Source organism: Tursiops truncatus, chromosome 20 (assembly GCF_011762595.2).
Source record: "Tursiops truncatus isolate mTurTru1 chromosome 20, mTurTru1.mat.Y, whole genome shotgun sequence".
In the NCBI taxonomy this organism is placed as follows: domain Eukaryota; kingdom Metazoa; phylum Chordata; class Mammalia; order Artiodactyla; family Delphinidae; genus Tursiops; species Tursiops truncatus.
In genome coordinates this window covers 2,038,654-2,057,133 of record NC_047053.1, presented here as the reverse complement: position 1 = coordinate 2,057,133, position 18,480 = coordinate 2,038,654, and the positions used below count along the sequence as shown (strand labels likewise).

At 49.4% G+C, this 18,480-nt stretch overlaps 1 protein-coding gene across 7 annotated transcripts in view; it reads right to left on the bottom strand.

The window, feature by feature from the left end:
* The window catches only part of SPECC1 (sperm antigen with calponin homology and coiled-coil domains 1), a 267,975-nt gene that overhangs the window by 195,868 nt on the left and 53,627 nt on the right, over positions 1–18,480 (bottom strand). For all 7 annotated transcript variants that reach the window (XM_073797313.1, XM_073797315.1, XM_073797314.1 and 4 more), the window contains exon 3: positions 7,975–8,141. In XM_073797313.1, coding sequence (XP_073653414.1) covers positions 7,975–8,121 — 147 coding nt within the window. In that variant the 5' untranslated portion in view covers positions 8,122–8,141. The remainder of the gene's footprint in view (positions 1–7,974; positions 8,142–18,480) is intronic.

Genomic DNA, 18,480 nt, shown 5'->3' with positions numbered 1-18,480 from the left:
TTTCCGATTTGGGTTCCTTTTATTTCTTTTTCTTCTCTGATTGCTGTGGCTAAAACTTCCAAAACTATGTTGAATAAGAATGGTGAGAGTGGGCAACCTTGTCTTGTTCCTGATCTTAGTGGAAGTGCTTTCAGTCTTTCACCATTGAGAATGATGTCGGCTGTGGGTTGGTCACATATGGCATTTATTATGTTGAGGTAGGTTCCCTCTGCCTACTTTCTGGAGGGTTTTTATCATAAATTGGTGTTAAATTTTGTCAAAAGCTTTTTCTGCATCTATTGAGATGATCATATGGTTTTTATCTTTCAATCTGTAATGCAGTGTATCACACTGATTGATCTGCGTATACTGAAGAATCCTTGCATTCCTGGGATAAATCCCACTTGATCGTGGTGTATGATCCTTTTAATGTGCTGTTGGATTCTGTTTGCTAGTATTTTGTTGAGGATTTTTGCATCTATGTTTATCAGTGATACTGGCCTGTAGTTTTCTTTTTTTGTGACTGTCTGGTTTTGGTATCAGGGTGATGGTGGCCTTGTAGAATGAGTTTGGGAGTGTTCCTCTGTCTGCTATATTTTGGAAGAGTTTGAGAAGGATAGGTGTTAGCTCTTCTCTAAATGTTTGATAGAATTCACCTGTGAAGACACCTGGTCCTGGGTTTTTGTTTGTTGGAAGATTTTTAATCACAGTTTCAATTTCAGTGCTTGTGATTGGTCTGTTTATATTTTCTATGTCTTCCTGGTTCAGTCTACGAAGGTTGTGCTTTTCTAAGAATTTGTCCATTTCTTCCAGGTTGTCCATTTTATGGGCATATAGTTGCTTGTAGCAATCTCTCATGATCCTTTGTATTTCTGTAGTGTCAGTTGTTACTTCTCCTTTTTCATTTCTAATTCTGTTGATTTGAGTCTTCTCCGTTTTTTTCTTGATGAGTCTGGCTAATGGTTTATCAATTTTGTTTATCTTCTCAAAGAACCAGCTTTTAGTTTTATTGATCCTTGCTATCGTTTCCTTCATTTCTTTTTCATTTATTTCTGATCTGATCTTTATGATTTCTTTCCGCTAACTTTGGGGTTTCTTTTGTTCTCCTCTCTCTAATTCCTTTAGGTGTAACGTTAGGTTGTTTATTTGAGATGTTTCTTGTTTCCTGAGGTAGGATTGTACTGCTATAAACTTCGCTCTTAGAACTGACTTTTGTTCATCCCATAGGTTTTGGGTCATCGTGTTTTCATTGTCATTTGTTTCTAGGTATTTTTTGATTTCCTCTTTGATTTCTTCAGTAATCTCTGGGTTATTTAGTAGTTTAGCCTCCATGTGTTTGTATTTTTTACTGATTTTTTCCTGTAATTGGTATCTAGTCTCATAGCGTTGTGGTCAGATAAGATATTTGAAACGATTTCAATTTTCCTAAATTTACTAAGGCTTGATTTGTGACCCAAGATATGATCTATCCTGGAGAATGTTCCATAAGCACTTGAGAAGAAAGTGTATCCTGTTGTTTTTGGATGGAATGTCCTATAAATATCAATTAAGTCCATCTTGTTTAATGTACCATTTAAAGCTTGTGTTTCCTTATTTATTTTCATTTCGGATGATCTGTCCATTGGTGAAAGTGGAGTAGTAAAGTCCCCTACTATTTTTGTGTTACTGTCAATCTTCCGTTTTATGGCTGTTAGCAGTTGCCTTATGTATTGAGGTGCTCCTACGTTGGGTGCATAAATATTTACAATTGTTATATCTTCTTCTTGGATTGATTCCTTGATCATTATGTAATGTCTTGCTTTGTCTTTTGTCATAGTCTTTATTTTAAAGTCTATTTTGTCTGATATGAGGATTGCTACTACAGCTTTCTTTTGATTTCCATTTGCATGGAATATCTTTTCCCATCCCCTCACTTTTAGTCTGTATGTGTCCCTAGGTCTGAAGTGGGTCTCTTGTAGACAACATATATATGGGTCTTGGTTTTTTGGTTTTTTTTTTTGCGGTATGCGGGCCTCTCACTGTTGTGGCCTCTCTCGTTGCGGAGCACAGGCTCCAGGCGTGCAGGTTCCAGACGCGCAGGCTCAGCGGCCATGGCTCACAGGCCCAGCCGCTCCACGACATGTGGGATCTTCCCGGACGGGGGCACAAACCCGTGTCCCCTGCATCAGCAGGCGGACTCTCAACCACTGCGCCACCAGGGAAGCCCCCATGGGTCTTGTTTTTGTATCCATTTAGCCAGTCTATGTCTTTTGGTTGGAGCATTTAATCCATTTACATTTAAGGTAGTTATCGATTTGTATGTTCCTATTACTATTTTCTTAATTGTTTTGGGTTTGTTATTGTAGGTCTTTTCCTTCTCTTGTGTTTCCTGCCTAGAGAAGTTCCTTTAGCATTTGTTGTAAAGCTGGTTTGGTGGTGCTGAATTCTCTTCGCTTTTGCTTGTCTATAAAGGTTTTAATTTCTTCACTGAATCTGAATGAGATCCTTGCTGGGTAGAGTAATCTTGGTTGTAGGTTTTTCCCTTTCATCACTTTAAATATGTCCTGCCACTCCGTCTGGCTTGCAGAGTTTCTGCTGAAAGATCGACTGTTAACCTTATGGGGATTCCCTTGTATGTCACTGGTTGCTTTTCCCTTGCTGCTTTTAATATTTTTTCTTTGTATTTAATTTTTGATAGTTTGATTAGTATGTGTCTTGGCATGTTTCTCCTTGGATTTATCCTGTATGGGACTCTGTGCTTCCTGGACTTGATTGACTACTTCCTTTCCCATATTAGAGAAGTTTTCAACTATAATCTCTTCAAATATTTTCTCAGTCCCTTTCTTTTTCTCTTCTTCTTCTGGGACCCCTATAATTCAAATGTTGGTGCGTTTAATGTTGTCCCAGAGGTCTCTGAGACTGTCCTCAATTCTTTTTTTTTTTTTTTTTTTGCGGTATGCGGGCCTCACACTTCGTGGCCTCTCTCGTTGCTGGGTAAGGTTGGTTCAGTGGGTTGTGTAGGCTTCCTGGTGGAGGGGACTGGTGCCTGTGTTCTGTTACACGAGGCTGGATCTTGTCTTTCTGGTGGGCAGGACCGAGTCCAGTGGTGTGTTTTGGGGTGTCTGTGAACTTAGTATGATTTTCAGCAGCCTCTCTGCTGATGGGTGGTGTTGTGTTCCTGTCTTGCTAGTTGTTTGACATAGGGTGTCCAGCACTGTAGCTTGCTGGTCGTTGAGTGGAGCTGGGAATTAGCGTTGAGATGGAGATCTCTGGGAGAGTTTTTGCCCTTTGATATTACGTGGGGCCGGGAGGTGTCTGGTGGACCAATGACCTGAACTCAGCTCTCCCACCTCAGAGGCACGTGCCTGACACCCGGCCAGAGCACCAAGACCCTGTCAGCCACAGAGTTTTGTTTTTCTTTAAGGATAATTTGCTTCATGGAGGAAGAAGTATAGGTTCTTCTGACTCTTTTCTATCTTGCTTGTTTCTCTTTAGGGCCTGACAGATTTGGTGCAGCAAGTTAGAAGGGAGAGTAGAGAAGATTCCTAGAGAATGTCTTAGCTACGCCTTCTTGTGGCCACAGGAAGCTGCAGTTGGTCCCGCCCTCTCGGGGTGGATCCTTTATTCCCTTCCCAGGATGGTGTATCTGAGGCAGGGCTTAGCAGAGGCGGGAGGTGGGGAAGCCAGCGTCTCTGAGGACGTCAAGGAGACATGAAGATGGCGAGGCGACCGCTCTGGTGTGTATTTTGCACTCACAGCACATGTCAAGGGCTCATCGCCACACGGGGCTGGTGGCTCCTCTACCAGGCGGCGCAGGTGTAGAGCATTCACTCCTGAAGGATAATGACAGGGCTGACCGGGTCCCCGAGATTCGTAGAGGACATAAACCTTAAGACTCTGCTTTCCGGGCACGCTGAACCCTGGCCACAGGAGACTGGGCAGGATCAATACATGACTCACGCCTAGCCAATTCTTCTCTTGCTTTTGTTTTTAACCAGCCAGAAGCAAAGAAGCAGCTGGGCCTTCCAAGGGATGAGGGAGGCTTGGGCCAGCAGGCAGCCATGCTTCATACCACGTGCAGGCGACAGAGAAGCAGAGACAGGTGACATGAAGTCCTGGGACACCCCAGTCTATGGTCCTGGCCTATCTGTGCTCCGGTCTTGCACCTTTGGCCTGCACACAGTGACCCGGGAACCTCAGATCTGTTCCATATATTTCTTTTCTGCTCAAGCCAATGTTTTGTCATTTGCGACCAGGAGAGTCCTGACTAATAGACTTGGGCCGTGTAAGTGGCCGGTGTGACGCAGCCTGTCTGCATCAAAGCAGTCCAGGTACCTGCCTCCCTGTGCTGTGCTCAGAGACACAAGGAAGACTCACGGCAGCCCCTCACAACACCCCGTCCCATCCAGGCTCCTGTTCCCCCACTTGCTCCCCCAGGGCCCCTTCAGCTCAGGCCAGCATCTGCAGTAGGGTATTTCATCCTACTTTTGGTGCATTTGTTTTAGTTTTCCTATTTGGGGCTAGTGAAAACACATCTGTCCATCCCATATGTGTCCATCTCCTCCAAAGCAGTCGTAGTAAGACGTTAACTGTGGCATCCAGGTGGTGGGACGCTGTGTTCACTGTGTAATTCAGCTTCTCTGAACGCTGACAGATTTCCATAGTAAATACTCAGGGGGAAATCTGCTTGCTCTTCTGTCCATCGCTGTTGCCTCTTTCTCTTCTGTTCTCCGGGTTTTTTGTGTTCTTCCTCTGTCCACTGAGGCGGACAGCAGAGACGGTCAGAGCCAGACAGGTACAGGGGGGTATGGCTCTCTGCTACTCCGTCCCCCAAGCCCCATCATCCTCTTTTACAGGGTCGGGCCTGGGAATCCCAAGGACCAGGACGAGAGCTGAGAGTCTCCCCAGGAGTATCTGCTTTGCCCCTGACATTTTCCCCGTGGAACAAGTTTCCAAAACACACACCGATCAAAGGCGGAGCGGCCACCGTTTCATTGTCTTTAGGAAACACACGAGCTTCAGACCTTTTTTGAAACACTGCTTTTAAAATATTTTAATGTATTCCAGAAGCTCTAAGGGTCTGTTCTGGGGGAAATGTATGTATTCATTTAAAATCCATATTAGGGCTTCCCTGGTGGCACAGTGGTTGAGAGTCCGCCTGCCGATGCAGAGGACACGGGTTCGTGCCCCGGTCCGGGAAGATCCCACATGCCACGGAGTGGCTGGGCCCATGAGCCATGGCCGCTGAGTCTGCGCGTCCGGAGCCTGTGCTCCGCAATGGGAAAGGCCACAGCAGTGAGAGGCCCACGTAACGCAAAAAAAAAAAAAAAAAAAAAAAATCCATATTAGAGATGTCTCCCAATGTGCTATAGGTCAAAGATAATAAAAATTAAAATCATGGAAATAACAGTCAAGTCTGGGATATTAGAATAATAATCCAAATTATAAGTAGGTCACTTTATCCACATTTACTCCTTGTGGCAAGTACGGTGCTCGTCCCATCTCAGAGCTCAGGGCAGCTACCTGGCTTGCCTGACGTTTCACAGCTAGAAAGGGGCAGAGCTGGGGGTCCCAATGCGGCCAGGGGTCCCGACCCCCTCTCCTCCTGTTCCCACATCCATCACCCCCGGGAGAACAGGTGTGCTCGGGCATTCAATCCACGCCGAGCGCTGCCAGGTAGCAGGTGCTCTCCTAAGCGTGAAGGACACAGCTTGTGACAAACAAAAGAGCAGATGGTCCCGGCCCTCGTGGGACTTCCAATCTAGCCATGGGGAGACGACAGTAACCACGCAGGTGGGTGTGAGGGCCCTAAGAGCTGAGAAGGAAAATGAGGCAGGGCGGGGAGGACGGGCCAAGGCCACACTTTACACAGACTGGTCAGGGGCGCGCCTGACAAGGTGACCTTGAGCACAGACTTAGGGGAGGAGAAGCGGCAGAGTGCAGGGGGTGGAGGGAGGGATGCCCCAGGCTGAGGGGCAGCTACCACACCTGGCTCGCACGAGGGACAGCGCCAGGGCACCTGGAGGCTGTGTGTCCGGAGCCCGGGCAGCCTGGGGGGCGGTAGGGGTTGGACTTTGCTCCCCTCTGAGTCGGTGGGGAGAGCCTGGAGCGTATTAAGCAGAGAAGTGACATGACTTGTGTTGAAAGGACCACTCAGTTTCTGCTGAGAACGGAGCATAGGCCTCAAGTGAAAAGCAGGAAGGTGGTGGCATGTCCCCGGTGGTCCCCAGGAGGCGCTGGGAGCTGGTGGGAGCTGACATCTATTTTTAAGGTAGACAGCATTTTGCCGATGGACCACGGGATGTGAGAAAAGGAGGGTCCAAGGATGATGCCACGGGCTCTGGCCTGAGCGACTAAAAGATGGAGTTGCTGGGGACTTCCCTGGTGGCAAAGTGGTTGGGAGTCCGCCTGCCAACGCAGGAGACAGGAGTTCGAGCCCTGGTCCAGGAGGATCCCACATGCCGCGGAGCAGCTGGGCCCGTGCGCCACAACTACTGAACCTGCACTCTGGAGCCTGTGAGCCACAACTACTGAGCCCGCGTGCCACAAATACTGAAGCCCACGTGCCGAGAGCCTGTGCTCCGCAACAGGAGGAGCCACCGCAGTGGGAGGCCTGCGCACCGCGGCGAGGGGTGGCCCCCGCTCGCCGCAGCTGGAGAAAGCCTGCATGCAGCAACAAAGACCCAACGCAGCCAAAAATATAAATAAATTTTTTTAAAGAAGATGGAGTTGCTGTTTACTCAAATGGGAAGAGTCAGCAGGGGCAGGGGCGGCAGGTTTGGGGGGCAGGAGAGATGGAGAGGAGGAAGAACAGATTCAGTTTTGAATAGGTCACCTTCAAGGTGCCTTGTAGACATCCAAGAGGTGGTGTCACAAAGGCAGTTGGAGGAGTGCTGGTTGGAGATGTACATTTGTGGGTCATCCACACATGGTGTTAAAATTCATGAGAGCAGAAGCTGTCATCTAGAACAAGTGTCCTCACCAGGGACGGTGCCGTCCCTCATGGAGTGTGTTGGAAACCTGTGGGGGCATCTTTACTTGCCACTGCAATTGGCGGTGCTACTGACACCTAAGGGACAGGAGGATGGAGATCGTGAACGTGACAATCTTGCACAAAGAATTGCCCTGCATCCCACATGCCTCACGGATTCCACAGACACTCAGCGGTGGAGCATCTTCTTATTGTTATCCGAGCCAACAGCATCCCTTTGTTTTACATGTAAAAACAGTGTATTTCTTGCACAACTTTAAGATACACTCAACTTTCTAAGAGTAACGAGGGGAGGCTGCACTTGGGTTCAGAACTTTACGAAGAGCGCTCAGCATTCAAACCAACATGTCACGCGTCTCCCCCACAGCCTTCCTGGTACCTGAGACATCAGCACGACAACCCTGAATCCGTCTGCCCAGAGCTGCCATGCCCACAGGGCTCCAAGGAGCATGGGGGTCCTTCAGCGGAGTCACATGCAGGCAGACGTGGGTAGAAATGCGGTTTACTTACCTGTAAGCGATGTTCCCTTTGTTTGGCTTTTATAGTTAGGATACTACACTGACTTCTCCAAAGTGTGTGTGTAGGTAGGTGACACGGTCTCTGAGTTTCATCTCAGGGTGAGGAAGGAGGCGCCCCAGCCCACCTGATATTAGGAACCCCTGGGGGGTGAGAAGGAGCCAGCAGTGGAGCCCCCAGGGGCTGCCCGGGTCAGGAGAAAGGAACACGGAGAGGAGGGAGCCCAGCTGCAGGCAGGTGGGGAGTTGACACCTGGACTGTCAGCATCCTGGTGACGCTGAGCCCGTCTAGCGGGCGCTGGGGTAAACTCTGGCTGGAGAGCCCACATGGTCCGGGGCAGGGGATCCCAGGCACCCTGTTAAGCTGCACGCTTCCCCTCCCCACCCCAGGGCACTCCGACTGCATCCCCTTTGCTCTGCGCCTTTAGGTCAAGCAATGCCGGGGCTCCTGGGGCCTTGCTCACTGTCACGGGGCGCCCAGCAGCCCTGCCCTGTGTGTCCCATCCATACCTTGCTGAGTCGGGACTCAAATGCCAGCGAGGTGGACGACTTGGAGCTCTTCATGCCGGGAGGGGGGGCGGGGAGGGGTCGCACGCGGTCCACCCCACGGCCTCCCACTCTGGTGACTGGACTCCAGGGCTTGGCTGCACTCCTCATGTCTGTCCCAGTGGGTCCTTCTGTACAAGAGCAGAAGAGAAAAAGCGTGTGTCCACACTTGAACCCCCTGCTGAGACATATCACAGAGATCCATCCCCACGCACCACGGGCACCACCGTGGTCATGGAGAACGAGCCTTCGGGATGGGGCTGCACATAGAGCATCTTACTACTGAGAAGGTACCTTTGCAGCAGGTTTCTTCCTCTGGCTTCACTGCAGCTTTCATGAAACTATTAATAACACATGTGCGGGCTTCCCTGGTGACACGGTGGTTAAGAATCCGCCTGCCAATGCAGGGTACATGGGTTCGAGCCCCGGTCCGGGAAGATCCCACATGCCATGGAGCAACTAAGCCTGTGCACCACAGCTACTGAGCCTGCGCTCTACAGCCCGTGAGTCACAACTACTGAAGCCTGCGCGCCTAGAGCCCGTGCTCCGCAACAAGAGAAGCCACTGCAGTGAGAAGCCCGCGCACCGCGATGAAGAGTAGCCCCTGCTCACCGCAACTAGAGAAAGCCCGTGCGCGGCAACGAAGACCCAACGCAGCCAAAACTAAATGAAAAAATTTTTAAGTGCAATATTACTGATGCTCTGACATTACTCTTTGGCAAAATGATGGCTTCTCCTTGGTCAGGGGCACCTAGCACAGTCTTACTGCATATGTATATATATATATATATATATATATATATCCCCACATAAAACGGGTCAGCTTGAGTCAAGACACGTTATGTCCATAAGCCTTGCCGTTTTAGGGTTGATAATTGAGCAACTTAACGTAACTTCCAAGTAGACATAAATGAATTACTTGAAAAACAGATTTCACAGAAGCACAGGTTTTTTCTTCTTTTGGACAAAAATGGTATCAAAAATTAATAGGGAGCCCTCAATAAATCTGTGAAATAAATTTTTAAAAATTAATAGGGCAGCTTTTAATTGGGCAGACCTGACATCATAGGACAGAGTTACCCACCCTAACTAAAACATTCTATGAAAGACAATTTATGCAAAGGAGCAGGATGCGGTTAACGACCTGGGGGGTGGGGGAGTGTGAATCCACGTCCCAAGGCAAGCAAGACAGCCTGAGTCCTTCGATCAATGCTGAGGAGGTGGGCCGGCCGTCTCTTAACCTCTCTGAGCCCATTTCGTTCTCAGTAGCACAATGGGACCCTGACTCTGCTGTCCCCGTGGACTCTCATGACCAGGGATGTGAGACAGAAGACCAAAACCGCAGACAAGAAACAAACTGAAAAAAAGCACTTTAAAAAACACCACTAGGGGGCTTCCCTGGTGGCGCAGTGGTTGGGAGTCCGCCTGCCGATGCGGGGGACGCGGATTCGTGCCCCGGTCCGGGAGGATCCCGCGTGCCGCGGGGCGGCTGGGCCCATGGGCTGTGGCCGCTGGGCCTGCGCGTCCGGAGCCTGTGCTCCGCGACGAGAGAGGCCACAACAGTGAGAGGCCCGCATACCGCAAAACAAAAACAAACAAAAAAAAACACCACTAGTAAGGAAATTCAAAAAAGAGGGGCTATATGTATAGGTATAGCTGATTCACTTTGCTGTACAGCAGAAACTAACACAACACTGTCAAACAACTATACTCCAATAAAAATTTTAAAAAACAAACAAACAAAAAACACACCACTAGGTGACAGCTAATGCCAGTGGCCGCACTCACAGGACCCGGGGCTAAATAACTGCTCCCCAGGATCATAGCTGGTGCTCAGCGGCCCTGGGCCTCCTCTCCCATCACCGCATCCCAGGACACCCTGTCCGTCCCGCTGAGAAAAAGAAAAGGCTGCCCACTGCCCCCAGCCTGGCACAGTGGGGTCCTCCTCCCATTCTTATCTCCTTTCCCAGGGACACCATTTCAACCCACAGCGTCCCAGCCAGGGCCATCCAGTTCCTGCTCCTACTTAAAGGGATTAGCTGGGGGCAGGGGTCCAAGACCTGGGGCTCATTCTGCAGCACTGCTATCCTGGCAGTTGTGCCAATGTGGCTACAGGTGAAAATAATATTTTTTAAAAGATTTATTTATTTTTGGCTGTGTTGGGCCTTAGTTGGAGCATGCGGGATCTTTCGTTGCAGCGCACGGGCTTCTCTCTGGTTGGGGTGCAGGGGTTTTCTCTCTCTAGTTGTGGCACGCGGGCTCTGTAGTTTGCGGCGCGCGAGCTCAGTAGTTGCAGTGTGCGGGCTTAGCTGCCCCGCAGCCTGGGGAAATCTTAGTTCCCTGACCAGGGATCGAACCCCCATCCCCTGCATTGCAAGGCAGATTCTTTACCACTGGACCACCAGGGAAGTCCTGTGAAAATAATATTTTTAAGACAGCGATTTGTTTTCTAAAGTGTTTTTGAGAAAAATTATTCACGATTTCAGTTATATGATTAGTTCAATAGTCTCAGCTTGGTTCCAGGTATCATGATTTTTAAAAATTCTATATTTAAAAAGCCACTTCTCGTGTATTTTATGATGTTCAGCGCCAGCTATTTTTCTTTCTCGGCCCACAATTTTTAATTATGGTTTCCACAGCAACAATGAAAGAATTCCTAGGTTAAGACCTATAGAGCAACTAATTTTATTAAATGAATACAAACGTAAAATGAATGAACATAGCCTGAGTGATTCTTGGAGAGAATTACTGATGAATTTTATCCAGGACTGCAGGAACAACCAGTAACATGTCAGTGTGACTCATGGAGACGAGAAATAAAATACGTTTCATGAAGACGCCCTTTTACGTGATGATTGCAACTACTTAGAGATGATTATTGCAGGGCTTACTTGATGAAAACATAGGTGATTCTGCAATGCATCTATGCTTTCCAAAATCTGCCCAGGTCACCCCTGAAATGAAATGCCTCTTGTTTATTCCCCAGAAGGAAGAAAGAATGTGAAGAGGAAAAGCAGAAGAAAGATGATAGAAAATATCCCCAATGTTGCCCTAAGTCCTTGGCAAAAAAAAAAAAAAAAAAGTAATAACAATAACAGAAATAAACAAAGGAAGGAAAGAAAAAAGGAAGGAGAGAAGGAAAAGGAAAGGGGAGGGGAGAGGGGAGGGGAGGGGAGAGGAGAGGAGGAGAAAGGCATCCTAGTGAAAACTCCAGATCTAAACTCTTAATCTCTGACAACCTTCTAGACAATCACCTGAAAAACATGCAGCCACTTTTTTTTTTTCATGCAGCCACTTTTCAAAGGCTGCCTGGTTACTTGCTCTGAGGCAGAATTCTCAGGTTTACTTCATTTGCATCATCACACCTTTCTTTATTCTCCTAGAACCTTGAACCCATCAAATTACTCCCAGACAAGTGTACACAGAGGGCCTTCCTGCCGCGGGCCCTCCTCGCTGCCAGGCTCTTCTTCCTTGTCTCCCTTCATGCGTCTTTCCCGTTATCTCCCCAGACGGAGGCTTCTATTTTGTATTCGTGCATCAGCCAGGCTCTTCAAATTCCATCTTCTTCCAGAATTCAAAATACAGAGCAATGAAGTAAGTAATGTCCCCTCTTGAACCAGGAAGAGAGCCCTAATGGTAGGGAGCGTGCCAGGGGGTGGGATGCCGGGGGGGTAGTGGGCTCTACCAGATCAAAGCAGCTCTCCAGGGACGGACGACGAAAGGATGAGAGCAGAGGGTGGGGACACCGCTCCAGCCAGGCTGAAGGCCAGCTTTGCACCCTTCTCCCCACGCTCCACGTCCAGGACCTTGTTAAGCATCGCCCAACCCCCATCCAGCAGGACTGGTGTCTTCCTAGTGTTCTCCAAATCTCCAAATCAGCCTGCTCCAGCCCTGCCCTCTGTCCACTCCCAAGAAGGCCTCCTGCTGGCAGGGGGCAGGTGCCCTCAGGCCCACTCCTAGTTTCTGCAGCCTTTCACCCAATCCGCTTCCCCCCGTCTCCTCTCCGACCCTTCTCTCGCCCCTCACCCCGGGCCTGGTGTCAAACCCTCCCTGTAATCCTACGAGGTAAGGGTCACCTCCGTTCAGGGAGGTTAAGCAACGTGCCCAGACCACAGAGTTTATGATACAGCCAGGATTCAAACCCAGTTTTAATGGGCTCTTACACACCAGGGTTGGGTACGGCCTCCCTGGATAATCTTTCTCCCACGGGAAAGCACACGGGCTTCCGGATCCAGTGTTCCTGGTCAAAATCCAGCTCCACTGTTCACTGCGTGAGCTGGGGCATGCTTGCCGAAGACTATGATTCTCAACATCGTCACCCGATAAATGGAGTTACTGGTGCCTGCACCGCAAAACTGAAGATGAAGGAGGACACGGCACCCGGAAGACACTCAGCAAACACCAGATGCCCCCCACAACCGTTCGCCGTGTTCAGCTGAGGGCCGCTCTGCTTTAAGAACTCAGCAACACCCAGCAGTGGATGGATGGGATCAATGTGCACTGGCCGGGGCCACCTAAGGAAAGAGCTCTCTTTACACACAGAGCGACCTGTTTTCATTTGGAAACGTCAAAGAGGGAAAGTACGGAGGAAGATGAACACCGAGAGCAGACACCTTACAGTCACTAGAACTGGCCCCCGCTGCTGAAAGAGAAACATGGGCGTGAACGCTGGGTGAACGATACTTTTCTTAGGGATGTGAACAAGTAACGGAAAAGAAATAGACGGGTTCTGGCCAAGGATAAGATCATGGGAAAAGAAGTTTCTATTACTGATTCCCTGATTTCTTAACATCCTCCTAAACATCTCAAAGACGGTTGCATCCACTGTTGCAAAACACCCACTTGTAAGTAGACCCACGCAGTTCAAACCCGTGTTATTCGAGGGTCCACAGTACAGTTAAATTTAGGAATTCACTCCCACAGGGGTGGGGAGAGGGTCTTCGAGGGGTGTTTTCCTTAAATTGCTCATTTTATTTAATTATCAAGCTCCTTTCCTCGCCAGAATCGTGCAAGACTTCTCTTTAAACCAGAACTCATTAATTGTATGGAGTTAAGTAGAAAAGATAGAAGAGAGAGAGGGAAGAGGGAACACAGTTAGGAATACGGTGAGTGTCTGGGCACCGGGGAGGGTCAGAGCCCCTCCAACATGCTGCTGGGCTGCTTCATCACCGCCTTCAGAACCTGGGCTGGAGGGGTTGTCTCGGCCCTCAGATTGGTTACGCTTTTAAGGCAAGAAAACGGAAAGGCGACTGGGAAACCATTCTGGACCATCACAAATAACAGGGAGCGTCCAGGGACTTCCCTGGCAGTCCAGTGGTTAAGACTCTGCGCTTCCACTGCAGGGGGCGAGGGTTCAATCTCTGGTCGGGGAACTAAGACCCTGCATGCCGCGCGGCTTGGCCAAAAATAAATTTTGAAAAAAATAAGGAGTGTCCGGGAGTGGGAGAGGGCATTGAGGTTTGCACTCCAAATACAATAAGCCCCAGGAAGCCGAGAACTGAGGCATTCAAGTCTGAGAAGGAACAAACTAAGAATGTTCGCATAGCTCAACTACCAGGGGACTCGGCAGGAAATAGAAGGCAAGTGAACAGCAGGCCGAAAATATCTAGCTAGAGCTTTCTAGAACACATGCCCAGTTTGCTCTTGACCTCTTCAGCAGGGTGGGTGGCTGATTCTGCCCCCGGGGGGAACATTTGGCAATGTGCGCAGCTGCTTTGGGTTGTCACAACTTGGGGCGGGGGGAGGTGCTAGGGTAGAGCCAGGGATGCTTCTGGACATCCCAGTACCCAAAGGGCAGCCCCACAGCAAAGAAGGATCCAGGCTAAAAGGTCAAGAGTCGAGGTCGAGAAACTCAGTTCCAGAGGAAGAGGGAGGCTCCTCGGGCGCTGATTCTTAGGCACCTGGTTCGTTTATGCTAACATTGGAATGTTTACGCTGAAAATCTAGTTTGGGAGCAGCTGAGGGAATCCCAGACTTCGGCTGGAGGCCACAGGAAACTCTTCAAAGCTTATTATTTCCTGTTAGTCTCGACATGAAAAATCATCCCGTTAGCCTTAGATTCCCTCCTGGTAAATAAATAGAAAAGAACAGGTTTCCACACAGCATCAGAAGGAAAATGGCAAACAAAACTTCACTGATCCTATCAGGAGAAGTTATTGAAAGAAAACGAGAACCAAGAAGGGATAAGACAAAAACTAAACAGAAGAGAACATTTGCACAGCACTAGCCATACCATCTCAAGCCAAAAACAAACTCTGGAAGTGGAATAGGGACTTGCAGAAACTACGACACACTGCCACGAGGTGGAGACCGTAACAAATAGAGCTTAATCTGGAATAAGAAACAGGAGGAGCTGGTCTCTAAATATGAAATGCAGACCCCAAAGAGAGGCTGTAATCTGGGAGCTATATTGAGACCAAACCCTGAGAATCGCTGCCCCAGGACATCCTTCTGTCTCCAAAGCTGAACCAAGAAGCCGGCATCCCACAGAGCTGGTGGCCCCTATCAGTAGTTATTTCCTTACTTATAACATGGCTTCACATCAAAGAATTAAAAGAATGAGCCAAGGCAGTAGAAAGGAGATGGAAATAAAATACTTCCAAGAGCTCTTCCTATAGGAATAGTTTGAAAAGGTCTGTTGAAAGAGTAACTAAGAATACAAACTATAGTCTAGTGCCAAGACCATTCAATAGGGAAGGACAGTCTTTTCAGCAAATGGTGCTGAGAAAACTGGATATCCACACCAAAAGAATGAAGTTGAACCCTTACCTTACACCATATACAAAAAGGAACTCAAAATGGATGAAAGACCTAAATATAAGAGCCCAAACTGTCAAACTCTTAGAGGAAAACACAGGGGAAAAGCTTTATGACATTGGATTTGGCAATGAATTCTTAAATATGACACCAAAAGCACAGGCAACAAGAAAAACTAGACAGATTGGGATATGTCAAAATTAAACACTTCTGTGCATCAAAGAACACAATCAACAGCGTAAAATGGCAACTCACAGAATGGAAGAAAATATTGGCAAATGGGTTTGCTGTGGACTGAATTGTGTCCCCTGTCCCACCACATTTACATGTTGAAGCCCTAATTCTCAGTGTGATTGCATTTGGAGCTAGGGCTTTTAGGAGGTAAAGTAAGGTTAAATGAAGTGATAAGGGCGGGTCCTAATCCAATAGGATTGGTGGCTTTATTAGAAGAGGGGGAGAGAGAGATCTTTCTCCTGTGCACACACACTGATGAGAAGCCATGGGAGGACACAGTGAGAAGGCGGCCGTCTGCAAGCCAGAAAAAGAGCCCTCACCAAGCACCAAATCAGCCATACATACCTTGCTCTTGGACTTCCCAGCCTCCATTATGGTAAGAAATCAATTTCTGTTGTTTAAATCACTCCGTCTATGGTATTTTGTTATGACAGCCCAGGCAGACTGAGACAGGGCTAATATCCAGAATATATAAAGAACTCCTGCAACTCAACAACAAAAACAAACCTGATTTAAAGATGGACAAAGGGCTAGAATAGACATTTCTCCAAAGAAGATATATGCATGGCCAATAAGTACATAAAAAGATGCTCAACATCACCAATCATTAGGGAAATGCAAGTCAAAATCACAATGAGATACCACTTCATACCCATTAGGATGGGTACTACCAAACCAAACCAAACCAGAAAGAAACAAATGTTGGCGAGGATGTGGAGAAATCTGGAACTCTTGTGAACTGTTGCTGGGAATGTAACATGGTGCAGCTGCTATGGAGAACAGTATGGCAGTTCCTCAAAAAATAAAAAATAGGGCTTCCCTGGTGGCGCAGTGGTTGAGAGTGTGCCTGCCGATGCAGGGGACACGGGTTCACGCCCCGGTCTGGGAAGATCCCACATGCCGCGGAGCGGCTGGGCCCATGAGCCATGGCTGCTGAGCCTGCGCGTCCGGAGCCTGTGCTCCGCAATGGGAGAGGCCACAACAGTGAGAGGCCCGCGTACCGCAAAAAAAAAAAAAATTAAAATTAAAAAAAGATAGATTTTACCGTATGATCCAGTGATTCCACTTCTGGGCACATTCCCAAAAGAATTGAAAGCAGGGTCTCAATGAGGTATTTGCACACCCATGTTCAGGGCAGCATTATTCACAACAGCCAAAAAAGGTGGAAGCAACCCAAGTGTCCACTGATGGATGAGTGGATACACAACATGTGGTCTATACATCCAGTGGAATATTACTCAGTCTTAAAAAGGAAGGAAATTCTGATACATTCTACAGCATGGATGAATCTTGAACACCTCATGCTAAGTGAAATAAGCCAGGCAGAAAAAGACAAACACACTTATATGATTACACTTATATGAAGTACTTACAGGAGTCAAATTCACAGGAACAGAAAGTAAAATGGTGGGGGCCAGGGGCTGGGGGAGTGAGGAACAGGAGTTAGTGTTTAATGGGGACAGAGTTTCAGTTTTGTAAGATAAACACAGTTCTGGGGACGGATGGTGGTGAATGTACTTAATGCCACGGAACTAAACGCTTAAAAATGGTTAAGACAGTAAAGTTTATACTATGTGTATTTGACCACAATTTTTTTAAATGTGATAAGAAAGACAAAACAAAACAAAAGCTATAGTGTAGGAGAGAACCGCAGACTTTCATCTCCATTTCGGCAAAAGCATCTTGGGTCAGAATGTTTGCTCAGTCACATGATGCCCCTGCCACTGTCTGGGACATCAGCTGGGAAACTGGGAGAGCTCCAAAAGGACCCGTTTACAAGGGGCTAGGCTAGGATGTTATCACCACCGGCCCACGGGGTCGGGGAGGAAGCCGCTGGGACCCGGAGAGAGCTAGACCAAGAGCAGAAGCTGAGGCCTAGGTAGAGAAATGCAGCTAACCCAAACAGCTCTGTAGCACTGGGGGCGGGGGCGGCGGGAGCAGCTGGGGAGAGAAAGGCCTCAAGGGCATTCTCCCCTCCCCGAACCTCCAGGGCTACCCACGGGCTCAGGGAGAAGATGGGGGTGCAGGGGTGGAACGGCCACCACTGATGCGGCATCCACAAGGTGGTGGCAACGTGGAAGGTCTGGCCATCTCCCACCCGCCTTCCAGAGTGAGCTCAGGGGTCTCCCTCCGGAAGCCCCCCCCCCAGCCCAGGAGGGCCTCCTCGCGGCTCCTACCCTCGTCTGTCCACCGACCCGCCACGCTGCTGGCCTGTCGCCTTCCCAGGGGCCGCCTGCCCGAGCACAGCGCGGAGACAGTCCTAACTCCAAAGCTTCTCCCGACTTCCCGTTTCTGTTATCCTTGAGGGCTTCCTCCCGGCCTCCCAGACTCAAAACCTCAGAGCATCGTGGCCTCCCCGCGGCCCGCGGCCGCTTCTCACAGCCACGGCTGCCGGGGGAGCTCAGGCTCCGGCACCAAGCCCGCAAGCCCTCCTTCTTCTCCGGATGGACTGAGCACAGCTCCGGCTCCTCCGTCCCGGAGCCACCCCTGTTCCGCAGTCCTCCTGCCCGGCTCCAGCGCTCAGCTGAGGCCGCCGCTCCCGCTCAGACCCTCGGTCGGTGCTCATCTTCAGGCTGACGCTTCTCACAGCGTCTCCGTGCCAGGCTCGGGGCCAGAGGCAGAGATGTCACCATGCTTCACAGTCAGCGCCCAGTGAGGCCCCAGGAATTTGCTCGCTTCCCAAGCCGGGGCCTGTGCTCAACCTTGCTCCAGATCAAGGGACTGTCCAGCTGAGCTCTGCCGTGCGGTGCAGCCAGACCCAGACCTCCCCACCGTTCTCGTCTGGGGCACCCACGGCCCCGGGACCCTCCTCAGAGACCTCCCCCAGGAATGTTCCAGCCCCTCCTGCGAGGCTCTGCCAACAACTTTCTGATACTCACCCGCCCAAGACTCCCCCCGCATTTCCCTGCCCCCTCCTCGTCCCGCCCCCCTCCTGATGCCGCAGCACCCCCGGATCCCCAGCTCTGCTCTTGCCCATCTTGCCCACAACAGTTAATGCCACTCAACAGCTGGAGGGCTCTTTAAAAACACAAATCATGGGGCTTCCCTGATGGCGCAGTGGTTGGGAGTCCGCCTGCCGATGCGGGGGACGCGGGTTCGTGCCCCGGTCCCGGAGCGGCTGGGCTCGTGAGCCATGGCCGCTGAGCCTGCGCGTCCGGAGCCTGTGCTCCACAATGGGAGAGGCCACAGCAGTGAGAGGCCCGCGTACCGCAAAAAAAAAAAACCAAAAAAACAAAAATCATAAAATTGGGTAACATGGTACATTTTATGGTATGTGTGTGTTTTTAACCACGATTTAAATTTTAAAAATTATTAAAAAAAAAAACAAACCACAAGTCAGATCATGTCCCTCCCTACGGAGAAACTCGCTGTAGCTTCTCACTATATTTAGAGTGCAAATCCAAGATCTCTGTCACAACCCCAAAGTCCTAGGCCATCGTGGGGCTGCCCGTCTGCATTCTGAGACCCTCCCCTGTGTGC